Genomic DNA, 14,170 nt, shown 5'->3' on the forward strand with positions numbered 1-14,170 from the left:
GTTCTGAACTGTTATTAATAGAGAAGTTTGGATTAGTTGTACATTTTTCTGATTACTTGTACCCCTTTTTGTGGAATATTTCTTGTGGCCCCAGCTGCCTGCACATTAGTTGAGTTTGACAACCCTGATTTAGCAGATTTAGCTAGCTGACTGAAAGACTAAGCTATATAAATACACAAGGTGTAATTCTCTTGGTTTTATGTTTATTTTTACAGTAAACCTCAGCTGAGAGGGGCAATAAACGGCCTACTAGCTTTTCAGAATCATTCACTATTTGCCAAACTGCTGCATTAGTGGAGTTCGCTGCTACTATACAGTGCTTGCATATCAAGACTGCACTTCTAATCTCGTTGCACACTTGAGTACAATGACAATAAAGGGATTTCTATTCTATTCTATTCTATTCTATTCTAAGTCAAAGCAAAAAAAAAAAATCAGCCAAACAACGTCTCGTATCTTGAGTAACTTGTATCCCAGGGCACCGCTGTCGTAGAATTATGTTGTTCTCAGAACCAATACACAATTTAAAAGTCACACATTTTTGTTATTGTACCCTACTGAATGTCTAGGATTGAAATATTAAGTTTCCAAGTAATTAGATCTGCACTGCCATAGACCTCTATTCACATGTATGATGTATGATACAGTGCAAACTACACCATTGCAAATTACAAGCACAATAATAAACATTGTTAAATTGATACCGGCACGTCAGTCAAGAGGCTTGAGTTGCATTTTTAATCTTCGTAATGACTTATTGTCCTGGATCTATTTTTAGAGTCATAGTCACCTTGCGTTGACACTCACTGACATGGCCAAAATAATGCTTCTAGTAGAACAAATAAACCTGCCCAAATAAATCAACAGCCACTGCTTCATTCAGCCAGTGCAACCATACCGAGAGCCCAAACCAAATGAAGTGTTACAGAGGGGAAATGCAACAATGGGTTGTGAGCAGTCAAATTCACCAAAAAAGCACATTCTTTCTTAATGTGCAAATAAGTATGAGCCAGTGCTTTGTGTACTGTATTGGAGCTCCTTACCTGTCAATGATGACTGGGTCAGAGGGCGTCTCATTTCGGTTACCACAACTCTTCTTCTCACAACAGCGGCTGAGTGGGCAATTAAAGGGACAGAAAAGACAACAAGAGGGAAAAGTCAGTGAGCAAAATAAGCAATTTAAACAGGAGGAGCTGTCATTTGTCCACGGGCAGGCCCAGACTCTGCAGTCCACCAACATCCAGCGGAACACAAAGGAGGCAAGAGAGGGGAGGAGAGGAGGGGACAAAAGAATAGAAGAGGAAGAAAAGGTACAACAACACACCCTACAAACAGTGCGAGACCATTCAAAAGTGAAAAGGCAGCCAGCCAATCTGTCACATTGATTCCGAAATCAAATTCAACCCCCACGCACGCACACATACAACCATTCGTCAGCAGTCCTGTCCGAGGAGCCTGCTGGTCACCCCCCCCTCACCCCGAAGTCCCCTTCACTGCATAACAAAAGTGCCCCCACCCTTTACCATCTGCCACCCCTACACCTCGCCTCAGCCCTCTCGTGTCCCAGCTTGGCCCTGCCCTGCCCCCCTCCGCCCCCCTGTCAGACGGCCTCACTCCCCAGCTGTGACGCTTGCCCTCTGCCTCTTCGGCTCTGTTATTAGCCAGCTGTGAGTCACATTCGGGCATCTGCTGGCTACACAATGGCAGAGCCCGCTTCATCTCGGCCCCCCATCCTTTCCCTGCTGCTGCCCTCCAACTCTGGGTCACTGGCCCACTCATCTCTCCTCTTCCTCTTCCTGCACACACCCGTGTTTACCCATTTACCTTCATAAGCCACGCTATCATTATATCATTATTATCCAACGCCTGTGACATGCCGCACACTGGGTCTTCAAGCTGACACCTGTCTTATAACAGCTACATTTGCGGAATGTGTCACTCATCACACGCTAACAAAGTTCAAACATGCTGTCTCAGCTCATTCCTGGAGTGTCAATTTGATGAAGGAATTGTATTAACAGCCCACTTAAGCGCTTCTGGTTATGTCAGCTGTCGTCTCTCCGCGCAACTGCAGTGCACTGGTTGGCGAGATGCTGCTTTATAGTTACACTGGAGACATCGTTACTACAAGGCGACATTAATTGACATTAGGAAAAAAGGAAGACAATATTGCAAATGCGGAGTGATGGCTATAGGGAAATCCATTTGGACACATTTTAAGATTCCGTTTTTTTTTTACCATCATACATGTGTTTGGGTGAATGTGTTCAAGCTTTCATTGACTTGGACTAAAAAAATGCTTGCAATATGTCTAAATCGTTTTCCTGATTTTAAAATTTGGCAGACCACTCTGGGCCATGGCTGGGCCTTCTGGCGCACGTTTCCTTTAATATGGTCTGGGTGCACCTGACAGTTGAGTGGCTGAAAGTTGACTAAACTTTACACCTGCTGGTAATGTAATTCCGATTTTGGTGAATTTGATTGGCGCAAAGGCAGAGAGATTCTCTGCTCAGCGGACGTGAGGAACATCTCAACATGTCATCTGGGTGGAAGGGGCGTGTGAGGGTGTGTGTGTGTTTTGGGGAAAGGTAGTGGAGTATACCACCTACCTGCACATGACCTCATGAGTGAGCAGAACTCTGCACATTTCGGGATTCTTGTTTTGGCCTTCGTATGATATTGGCTGTGAGCGGGGTGAAACCAGCAACAGCATATTTCAGTTTCATGAAATATCATTTTCACATCATTCCCTTGAAAGCCGAATTTTATCATGAAAATGAAGCTGACCTACCTGTTTCGTGACCGAGTCAATAAGTCGTGCATAAAGGTCTTGTTCTGTACGGACCCCTGTAGAAAAAGAACAGCTGTTTGTTTTGGATGTCTTGGCATGGAAGACCTTGTTTACTAATAAGATGTTGTAATAAATATGTGTGACAATTATAAAGTAGTCACTACAGACGGGATTGTTTGCCTCTATGCAGAATGAAAAACAAAATTTTAAATTTAAATTTGAACAAGCACCTGCTTCATTATAGCCACCATAAAATGACAATATATAAAGTTTCATACAGTTGATCCCAAGTGTCCAAAATATTTAAGAAAACCCTTGTAGTTGGAAATATAATGAAATGGAAATTGAATAGGGAATCAAAAGACAAACGTGTTGATTTTGCGCTTTTAATCTGTGTCCCATCAGACAATAATTGAGGACTTCAGTTGACCCAAACAGTGACATAAAACATCAACTCTTCAATTCTTTGTACTGTACTGGGGATCGTTAGAAATAAAAGATTTATGATCAAAATCTTATCCCCCATAGCCCCCCCCTCAAAAAAAAAAAAACACACCACTGAACTCCCTCCAAGCATCATGGAGAAATACGATTGGCATGCACCTCATATTTTTTCTCTGATGGTTTCTGAGGGGATTAAAAGTTATTTCATGTTTGATGATTATTAGTTGTCTTCTGTTTGAGGACAGAATTTACTGCTGCGCTCTCACAATTAATCCACTGCGATGACATATTCCCAAGACTCGTTGGAGACTTTGTGTAAGTACAGCATGCACACCAACAGGTAAAACAACAACAACCGGCATGACCAGTTTTATTTAATCGGAGGCCAAAGAAAGCCTCTTCTGTTGCCTTTTTTTTTTAATCTTGACAGCAAATCAGAGAGATTAAAATGAGGTGTAATAAATTGCTTCTTGGCAGAAGATCCTTTTTTAATATACATATTTAAGCAACTTTGGAGAGCATTGCTTTTTAAAAAGTGTTCCCCCCCATCGAAGTCTCTATTGAGATGCCTTTGATATCACAAGCGGGAAGGGGATGAAGAGGAAGTGCCCTTGGTGTGTGCGTGTGTGTGTATGTGTGGACGCTGTACAAGGGGGTTGCCGGAGAACATGTCTTTTATCTTTTCTCCCATGGGTGCCACTGTGATGGCAGTGTAGGGGCAGCGGTTGCTCATGGGAACCAAATTTCTGCATGTACCGCTGATGTGATGTGGGAAACACAATCGGGGGTGTGGTTGGAGTGTTCGCTCTGGAGTGTCTGGGATGGCAACATGTCATCACCAGGCTACAAAAAACAAACCAATTCTCTGTTTGACCTTTTCTATTTCATTTGTGCTTTTATTGTATTTGAGGACATACGAGCATATTTTGCAAGTAAATTATGTTGTCTCGTTTTTGCGGCCATATGCCATACTGCGATAAGTTTTGCAAAATATGTCTTATAAATAATGTTGGAATATTTTATGGGACAGCATCGTGAAGGGACATAAGTGTCATGATGTTGTTCATGCGCGTTGTTATATGAATAAAGTTGTCGTTATCACACAGTTGTTGCCTACACATTATTGGACATTACATTTTAGGTTTTCTTCGGGCCACTGTTGTCGCTCTTAACCACTGGTATGAACCTGTTAAGGCTAGCGACATTCAGAACAGCCGAAGCGAGAGAAGTTGTCTGCTATTCAAATGCTCAGCCATTTTATTTTCACAACTTTGGGCCTGCGCAGACCAGACGATTGTCGTCTGTGTGGCCTTGGTGGTCGGTCATTTCGCTGCTCTTCAAAGCGTTAAAATCCAGTGTAACTGCAGACAAGCAAATTGTAAAACCTTTGTCGATTGGGTGCAAGAAACAGGTGATTAGCAATTGCTTGACTTCAAGGTTTGAACGTTGCTGCGGAGGAGTAAAGTCGACGAGTTGACAAATTGTTCCAAGCCCTGGGAGGTACATGAGTGCAGAATAGATACACTGGCTTGTCAGTGGGTTGTCCTCAAAGGTGTTGACTTTTGCAGCCTTGACATTTTAGGAACAAAATTAATTTAAAAAAAAGGGTTTTATTTCATTTTAACGTTTTAGTGACATCTCAATATTTCATGGGAGGGGAAAGAATTATTAGCAAAGTGATACATCAACATGAACATCCGTTGCACATGATCAAAATGTGTTCAACTAACATACTGTCTCATTTGAGTATTTTCAAGAAAAAGTGGCAATGATACCATTAGTTTACCTCACTTCAATCAAGTGCAACTGAAAATTAAGTAAATTTTTTTTTTTTTTTTAGTGAGTGACATCCCAAAAGGTTTGGGTGTGAGCTGGGTGTGAGGTTTTGCTTTCATTTTGTCTTTTGGATTTTTTGTTTGACTGTTTGTCGCATTCTGTAAATACCTAAAAGGAAAACGTAATTGTAGCTTTTTTTTTCACTTTAAACAAGTGGCAGGGTATCTGAAACTCATTCAATCGTAACACAAATGTTGGCTGCCAGGATGGCTGAGTGGTCTAAGGTGCCGCGTTCAGGACCCAGTCTCCCCAGGAGGCCTGGGTTCGAATCTCGAATTTCCCCATTGTGGGACTAATAAAGTGAATATTATTATTATTAAATGCAAAGTGACCAAGCAACAGCTAATAACTTGAAAAACATTTGGGCAGTGTGGTGCCAACGTATATACCGTTATTATTTTTGTTTGTTTTTTTTTTCCATTTTCTTATGGGAATCCAACCCCCAGTTTTTGTGGATTTTTTTTATTCCAATTTTTTTTCCAAGACTTTTTTTTTTCAGTGCAGTTATATTGATGGTAAATTCTATGCAGATTTCAGCCAATGGCAGCCCTACCCACAGCGAAAAGCAGGGGTCCACCACTGTATAGAATTTTTTTGGGCGTCCATTTAAGAAACATAATGCGATTATGTCGTTGACAAATCTATGAAGCCAAAGTCAAACTGTCCTATTCTCTGTCATTGGGATAGTAATACTGTTTAGTAAGCCTTGAAACTCTCATATGCATTTTGCAACTATACGTGGACCTATTTGGTCCTACACATACAATTAGCATATTTGGAGTAAAGAAATACTCTACTCTGTATAGATTAAAAGTATAGGCCTGCAATCCTGTCACTCGGCTGATTTAGTATCTGTGAAATTTGCCTTTTAGACTTGGGCAACGTACAGTAAACGCAGTAGATTAATTTTGGTTGAACCCTGACGGACAGCAAAAGGCTCCTATACTGTGCTTCCATTTCGGACAGTTCCCCGCTACCTTCACCGTTTGAACATTCCCATCGGATCAATCTAAAGGTCTGTGTTCACTGCCTCTTACCATTGCTGTAGAGGAGCTGGAGCTTGTAGTGAGTTCCGTTGTTGGTCTTTTCTCCCGTCTGCTCCTTGGAAAGACACGGACACACCCACACAACACAGAGCATGTAGTTAAGCACGTTAGGGACACAGTTTAACACAAAGAAAATCTCTCCAAATCCTGCAGTTCGACCTTCTCCAGCAGCAGCGTCGAGATCACAGGGCTCAACGTTGTGTGTGTTGTTGCCATAAGCTGGACGCTTAACCTTGGGTCACATCTCCTCATAGGAGAGGCTGAGCTATCATGTCTCATACAAACTCCAAAAGCCTTGAGATTGGCTGCCGGAGAAGTTAGGAGTGCGACAAGTGTTTGACCGTAGTGCATGTAAGAATGAGCTGCGGTCGACCTTGACGGGAAAACTTCTTTTGCGCTACAGCTTCTACTTGCCTCCAGCCCCCACCTCCTCTCTTGCTCCCCCTTTCTTTCTCGTCTTCTACCTCTACTGGTCTTTCTAAGTGGTCTCAAAGGAATGCTCTCTGGTCCAATAACCCAGGAGGCATCTCAAAGATGAGAGCAAGGGGAGAAGAACAAGAAGGCTGGGGGAGCAGAGCAACTGGGAAAAAGGGAAGAGGAAGAGGGCAAATTAAGATGCATGAAGATAAGTTGTGGGAAGTGGGGAAGCTTGAATTTGTACTATCAGGAAGTAGATTGATGACTGCCTTTTGTAGGTTTTATCAACATAAACAGAGGGCTGTTTATTTTGTCATGCCATTGCTCTACCTCTGCATAATTACAAAGCCAAAACAGATGCCAGGGTAACCATGCAGAAAATGAACCCACTGGCACACACTGACAGCTTTCAACCCTGGCATTAACACACACATACACACTCCATCCCTGACATTTTCAGCAAACCTGACTTGACAAGATCTTGGGAGCCATGATGGGCTCACACGCGGCACAAGTGTCTGTCAACACTGGACATGAGGCCAGAGTCCATTTCAAGTTTTCTAAACTGCACCCGTCCACGTGCGTGTCCCACTTGGCCAACCTGAGGAATTCGCCCCGTGGCCCACGGTGCTGTTTTGAGAAGAGACTTTGATGATTAGCTCTCGCTGGATAACTTAACAGGACTGGGAATCATTTGCATTAAAAAAAATAGTCATGGCCCCTTCCTTCTAATGAGGCAAGCTGCTAATTAGTCATTAGATATTCTTTTTCAATCCCACATCAGCAGCTCACTGAGTGTATACAGAGCTTGTGTAAGCATGAAGCCGTCAGCTGTTCCATGCAGACACTAAAGATCAAGAGGAGTAACTGGTTACTGTTGAGGAAATCTGCTATCGTGTATTCTTGTTGCCACTTGAGCGGCGCGCATGTCTCCCGTGGAGAGTGGTGGGCAAATATACTTGAAGAGTGAAGCCCCACACACCTTGTCGTGTTCCACAAAGTCCACAAAGGCCGTCCTCTCCACTTCCACAGGCTGCCCGTGTCTGTCGTAGAGCGCCAGCACAAAGTGGAAGAAGTTGGACTTGCGCAGATTGGAAGGAGGCTGCTTCTCAAAGTGAGCTCTGGACAGGGCCACTCCACTGGGGACAGACATGCAGGTGCACTCCATTAGACTGACATGACAACTTTTGCTGGCGGTCATCATGTCACTCACACTGCGGTGTTTAAATGAAACCAAAGATTTGCTTTACAATGAAATTAAAGCTAAGGTTCCTTATATTGTAATTCTTCAAACCCCCCCCCTCCCAAAAAAAAAAAAACCAGTTTTATGAAAGCTACTATTTTCATAAAAAGGTTCCCTCTTTATGCATAACAAATTGTTATTCATTTTTTTATTACAATATTGCATATCATAGCTCATCATAAAGTAATTCTCAACTCAAGATTCAGTACCACCTTATTAAAGGCACATTTCTCCAAATCTAACTTATTAGTACATTAAAGTATATTAGTACAACATTGCAGCTTTCCCAAATTTGATATCCCCAACTCCGGCCGAAGCATATTAAATAACAAAACATGTTAAATAACAATAATACGGGAGGAGGGAGAAAACTTAAATCATAAATGTTCAACTTGCAGAATTTAACCCTTTAACAGTTGATTAATACAGACAGGGCGAATTCATAACATGCTGAAAAATAAAGGGGAACAAACCTGCTCACTTTATGTATTTCTGGTTATTTAAATTCCACTCAAATTCACTCAAACATTTTCTTCCCTGCAAAATTCAGTATTATATTTTTTTCCAATATATAAAACAAAAAATATACACAGGAAAATAATGGTTATGTATTAAATTTTTTAACCAATTAAACTATCAGTATCTAACGTATGCATTACATCCACTCACTTTTAGTGTATTTTCTTCAGGGCGTTTTTATTTTGAGAGAAATTTACATTCTATAATTTATTCTCTAAACTTTTCAAACATGGAAATGTGCAGAATTCGTGGTGAGGCAAATTCAAATAAGATGCATCAGACAAGCAAGATTTTTTTGTCGTGTTGTTGTTGCTTTATGTTAAGATTTTTTTCCAATTCGACAAAAAGAAGCGTCCGTTGAAAAAGTTCCAAAAACATTCTGCATTTGTGTTTCATTTTCCTATTTGTGGAGTGGGTAAACTTTAGTTTTCTGTATTAGATTTGTTCCATAAAAAGACGTGCGCAATTGCCCATAAAATCGCTTGACATTATCCTGACACCATTGTTTCTGTTTTTGCTTTTAAAAAATATTTTTATTCAGGCCTTTGGCCCGTGACTTTGAGAAAAAAAATTGAGTTATATTTCATGACGAGTTTGCAGCACTTTTCACTTGAAAGGTATAATTTCGGCCCTTTTTTTTTTTTTTTTTTTTTTTTAGAAGTTTCTCTATCCACAGATGATTATAACAAAAAAAGCAGCTGATGTACGCTACAGTACCTTTGCGCAGCGACGTTGGCATCCACCACGCCGACATTACGCACCCAAGAGCGGACTGGATCCATCTCCTCTCCAAGACTTCTCTCTTTTAATCCGCTCACTTCTCTCATCAAATGCTCCTGGATCCCGAACATTTAAGCCCTGTCCTGGGTGGTGGGTGCACTTTTTGAAACTCAACAAAAAGTCGGCCAAGCAGACAAAGCACTACAGCAAACACACTCAAATAGGCGCCGCGCTCCTCCAAGGCGCAGCAAGAAAATGAGAAAAGAAAAAAGAGTTTGTGGAGCTAAAGTTGCTGATGAAGTGTGATGCTTTGGATAGTGAATCGCTATGAATCCACTCGCATTTGCGTTTAAAGGTGCAAAGATGCGAATAAATAAATCCCGTCACAGTTTTCAATCATGGTCCATGTAGAGCGCCCGCAATCATCTGTTCGGTGTAACTAACTCCTGCGGCACAATATTGTGTGCAAGTCTGTTTGGTTGTCAGTGCAAACGAGTACTCCGCATCCAAACAGTTGGTCCGAGGGGCCAGGAGGCTTACAGTGAACCACTGTCGTGAAACATGAATGAGGATGGAGCGTGGAGAAGGAGGGGCCTCCGTGCAATATGTTGCAATGGAAGCTCTCATTGGCGTAAAGTGCATCCCGTTATTTGGACCACAGCCACATTCAGCATCCACTCCGTGAGGATTACACGAACTTTGCACGCTCATAACACCTCCAGATGCAACATATTGGGCATCAAGCGTCAGTTGCAATCACGTGGAGCAAACACGTTTTGAGCGTCTATAGGTAATATAATTTGATTTCAAAACGCACCCTGAAATAACTCGAGAGAAACAGATCAGAACTTAATGAAGACAAGTCCAAACTTTCTACATTTTTTTGTGCATCTTGGGTCAGATCTCAAAAGTCAACAAAATAACAACGTCTCTATGTCACATTTCCTCCCTTTTTTCTTGTTAAACGCATCAGGTTTTGCCCAACCTGATTCCTTCCCCCTCAGCCTATTGTCTCATTGGCCGGGACAATGTCACAATGACAGTGTAAATCTCCCCCCTTTCTTGTCCCGCCGCAGCCAGCCCACCATCTGCCGCCAGCGCGGGACAAAGTCAGATGTTCCCCCCAATTATGAGAGCCGTCCCGGAGAGTCGTGCTGCCTCTAAATCCCCCCTCACCATCACCACAACCACCCAGCATTGTCGCCTTGTCCCCCGCACAAGTCCCCTCACATGACAGCTTCACCGCACCTTGAGACTGAACACTTTTTGGACATTCCTTCACTGTTGAAAAATTATTCCAAATGTATTTAATCAGCAGAAACAAATATTTATTTTAGTAGGCAAAGCTACTTAACATAAAAGGTGACCAAAAAAGAATAAAAGAAAGTAGTAGAGCACATATTGTACCAAATGACTATAGGTTAATACTAATTAAGCGGCCATTCCATTTATGTTTATATATTTTTATTCCAGATTTCTTTATTTGCTATTAAGCAACTTATATACTTTATTATTATTATTATTATTATTATTATTATTATTATTATTATGTATAGTATATATTTATATATATATGTTATAATAATAGTGATTATTATTATTATTGATAATAAAATCACAATAATAATAATAACAATAATCAGAAGAAGAAGAAGAACTTTTTGTACTGCATTTCATTTCATTTCAATAATAGTAGCTCAAAAATATTCAATACAGTTTAGATGAGTACTATTAAAGACATTCTCCTATTGTGGTGTGAAAAAAAGTTTCCCTTTATGGCTTACGTATTTGTTCTGAATGTTTTTTTTAACTTCTTTTCTTTCTAAGTTTGGTTCTTTCACGGCAGATTTAATGTGCTGTCCGTATGGGTCAAATAAAAGACGATAGGTGTAACAGAAAATGACAGTAACTAACACTTTTCACAAATAACTGTCATCATGATTCGTGTGTTATCTTACTGTATTTTAATAAATACACCCATCACTTGTGAGTGTGGCCTGATTCATGCATACAATGATGATGTATTGAATGAACTAAACAGCTCTTTAATATAAACTTATGACCCAGTACCTGGAGAAATTCAGGCTTTGGGTTTTCATTTTGAGTGCTGAAGCTTTAATTGTAGGTACTTGTTGCACCAGATATTGTCCTATTGTTTTTTTATCTGGAGCGTATCCCAGCTGTGCTTTGGCGAGAGGCAGGCTATGCCCGGGACTGGTGAGGCCATCATAGTCACGTTCACACCTGGACAGTTCAAACTCTTTGCTTAACCTAACATGCACACTACACTTTTGAAATGTTGGATATCGGTAGCAGAAAGAGAATAAACTGCAAACATTACACAAAAAGGCCACTGCAGATATTTCAATCCTAAACCAACAGTGAGGCCGACATGAGAAGTACTAATAAGTCTAATGGTACCCTGGTGTACTTTTTTAAAATTATTTTTGTAATTTTTTTTTTTTTTGTAATACTTTGGCTAGAGTTGATTGTGTCACTGCTCTGGGCCCACTTGAGCGTGTGTGTGTGTGTGTGTGTGTGTGTGTTTTAGATGTTGAAATGGTAAATTGACTCATCGAAGAGTTCACCTCACTACTCAGCATTGACATTTAAATCTTGGAGTCAACACATCACCAAACTTGTGTTTTTGGCCCTCTTGACCAATTTATAATTTCCAGAGAACTTTCGACTCACCCGTTTGCTGCTTTCGCATGACTTTGTTGACAAGCAAAGGACAAAAGACAAAAAGGACAACACAGCCTTCATATGTCTTCAGGGAGATCCAAGAGTAAAAAAAAAAACAACATGGTTGTGAATGAGAATAGCAGCTGGCCTCTCTAACTTTAGCTAATCGTTCAATATTAGCCCTAAAATATTCAAATCAGCAGAGGTGGCACCACTATGACTGATGGTGAGGAACAAAGGCAGTGAAGCAAAGTAAAGCGCCATCTTCATCATTTTCAAGAATGCACAGACAACAACTGTGTGCTGACGAGAACTTTATTCAGCATAGAAGTTGCCTGATACAGTGAACACCAACGTAGCAACTTGTTCAGGAATGTGCGAATGAAACCTCCTCCACTTGTGAAATAGGCTTAATCGATTATTCGAATTGACATGACTTGACTTTCCCCACGATGGCATCAACCACAAAACCTCTCTAATGGTCGTTCAACCCTGTGTGTGCGTGTTGTTATATTTGTGTGTGTGCGTATGTGTGTGCGCACAAGTGCATGTTTTGGAGACAGCAGCTGGTTCCCGTCCCTCCCCTCCAATAGCAGAACTAATGTGAGCCACCACCACCACCATCTACCATTGACTGCCAGTCTATTGGACTGCTTTTTTTGTTTTGTTTTCTACCGATTAAGATGCATATCCCCAGTGAACATTTTCAATTTACCATAGAAGCAAAGTTATTTGATTCTGGAGTATCAAAAATTAGAGCCAACACCTCATATCAATGAGTTCATCTTATCTTGTTATACATTCAAATCATTCTTTTTTTTTCTTTACTTAAGGTTTTGGTTTACCTCTAGATGTTTCGACGTCAACTGTCGCTTTCTTCAGTAGTTTTTAAATCCTGTTTGTCTTTCATCATCCTCGGGCGTTAATCTTTCCACATATGTCATGAGTTTATCTTGTCTTTTTATACATTCAAATAATTACTTATTTTTTTCTTTTCATGAGACAATGAGGTTTTGGTTTATCTCTACAAGTTTCAACGTCAACAGCTGTCTTCGTCATGTGACCACTGAGTGCTTTAGCTTGCTTATGTGAATGAGACACTGGACTCATTTTATTTAGCTAAGGATATCTGAATGGCCTGTCATTAAAATGACTGCAGCTCTGTCATCACTTTAAAGACTTGAATTTGAAGTTTAGCCATTAAATATAATGGGCCAAACATTTAAGTATGTGAGTATACATTGTTAATCACTCCACTTCTGAATGTACCGGTATTGTTTCTGTCGAGCTAATGGACTGGGTCACTCCAGTGAGAGAATGAATGAATGCACCAAACACTCGATGATGCACTGATTCATTTAAATCTATTTTCCTTTTCATCTACTCTTGGAAAAATGTCAATGAATTATTGCTTTTTTTTTTTCGTTTTTTTTTACCTTTATCAAAGGATATTGAACCTGCCAGAACATAAAGCAGACAGCTCAATTGAATAAGATCACTACATTCTGATGAATGAGAGAAAACTATTTAGCAAGATGCATTTACTGTTTAATGACATGTAATCATTTTATATTAACATTTATATTCTATAAATATTCGTTTGAAAAATTCCCAAATATTGTTGTGACAAATTTGCTATGACTTTTATGCTAATTGGTGTAGTTTATTGTTAACAATAGACTCAAAACCTTATTGTCATGGAATAGTACGTACGATAATAAATGTTTTTAATGCTCTTTAAATCACGTGCTTTAAATGTTTAAAACTGTAGATCACGTTCCCAAAAACAATTAATATTATTATTGCAAATGTCGCAAATGTGTTTAGATCACGTTATTAATATTGGTCTATAATAATTTTGGGGGGTCAAACAAGCTTTAAATGAGGGTGATTTAGTCAAGCCAAAAAAAGCAACAAAAGAGGAGTTGAAAAATCAAAAGAATATTATCTACGATTATTGACATTAAAACAATGGGGTAGCGCTATTTATGACAATACAAAACTCTTTCTCAAGCTTTTACAGACAAGGCGTATCAAGCATGTTGAACGTGTTACATTTCTCAATACTTGATTTAGGAAAGCAGAATTCCACAGGTTGTGGCCCCGAGTACTCTCATATACTTTGTATGTTGGCGCCGCCCACTGGTCAATAGAAGAACAGCTTTTTTTAATCCGACAGAGAGGGTTGGTGCAGAAGTGAAGGTCGAATAAACTTTTTAAAATTTGTCACCAATACCCAAAAGTTTACTCTTAAATGTGGTACTGTGGTTCTGGAAATTTTGCAGGGCCTTGCATGCTTTTCTGTGTACGTGTTCGTGCGTGTTTGTGTGCATGTGTGTGTGTTTAAAGTGTATTGAGATTAATTTTGGATCGTATTAATCAATCTTGTGAAATATTGGAATCAATCCATTGACCAAAAAAGTGATAATTCTGTCATCTTTCTTAAAGGTCACTGTTCATCCTAGAAAG

At 40.1% G+C, this 14,170-nt stretch overlaps 1 protein-coding gene across 4 annotated transcripts in view; it reads right to left on the reverse strand.

Annotated features, from left to right (window-relative positions):
* Positions 1-9,534, reverse strand: part of ebf2 (EBF transcription factor 2) — a 33,667-nt gene extending 24,133 nt beyond the window's left edge. For 2 of the 4 annotated variants that reach the window (XM_088305738.1, XM_088305736.1), the window contains exons 1-6: positions 9,014-9,534; positions 7,517-7,673; positions 6,109-6,166; positions 2,792-2,847; positions 2,610-2,683; positions 1,044-1,112 (exon numbers count right to left, since the gene is read on the reverse strand). In XM_088305738.1, coding sequence (XP_088161864.1) covers positions 1,044-1,112; positions 2,610-2,683; positions 2,792-2,847; positions 6,109-6,166; positions 7,517-7,673; positions 9,014-9,147 — 548 coding nt within the window. In that variant the 5' untranslated portion in view covers positions 9,148-9,534. Of the gene's footprint in view, positions 1-1,043; positions 1,113-2,609; positions 2,684-2,791; positions 2,848-6,108; positions 6,173-7,516; positions 7,674-9,013 lie in introns of all 4 variants that reach the window. The other 2 variants (XM_088305737.1, XM_088305735.1) reach the window with 1 other exon arrangement.
* Positions 9,535-14,170: the final 4,636 nt, after the last annotated feature.

This window comes from Idiotropiscis lumnitzeri, chromosome 1, assembly GCF_059441095.1.
Source record: "Idiotropiscis lumnitzeri isolate Australia: NSW breed Sydney's pygmy pipehorse chromosome 1, RoL_Ilum_1.0, whole genome shotgun sequence".
Classification (NCBI taxonomy): Eukaryota; Metazoa; Chordata; class Actinopteri; order Syngnathiformes; family Syngnathidae; genus Idiotropiscis; species Idiotropiscis lumnitzeri.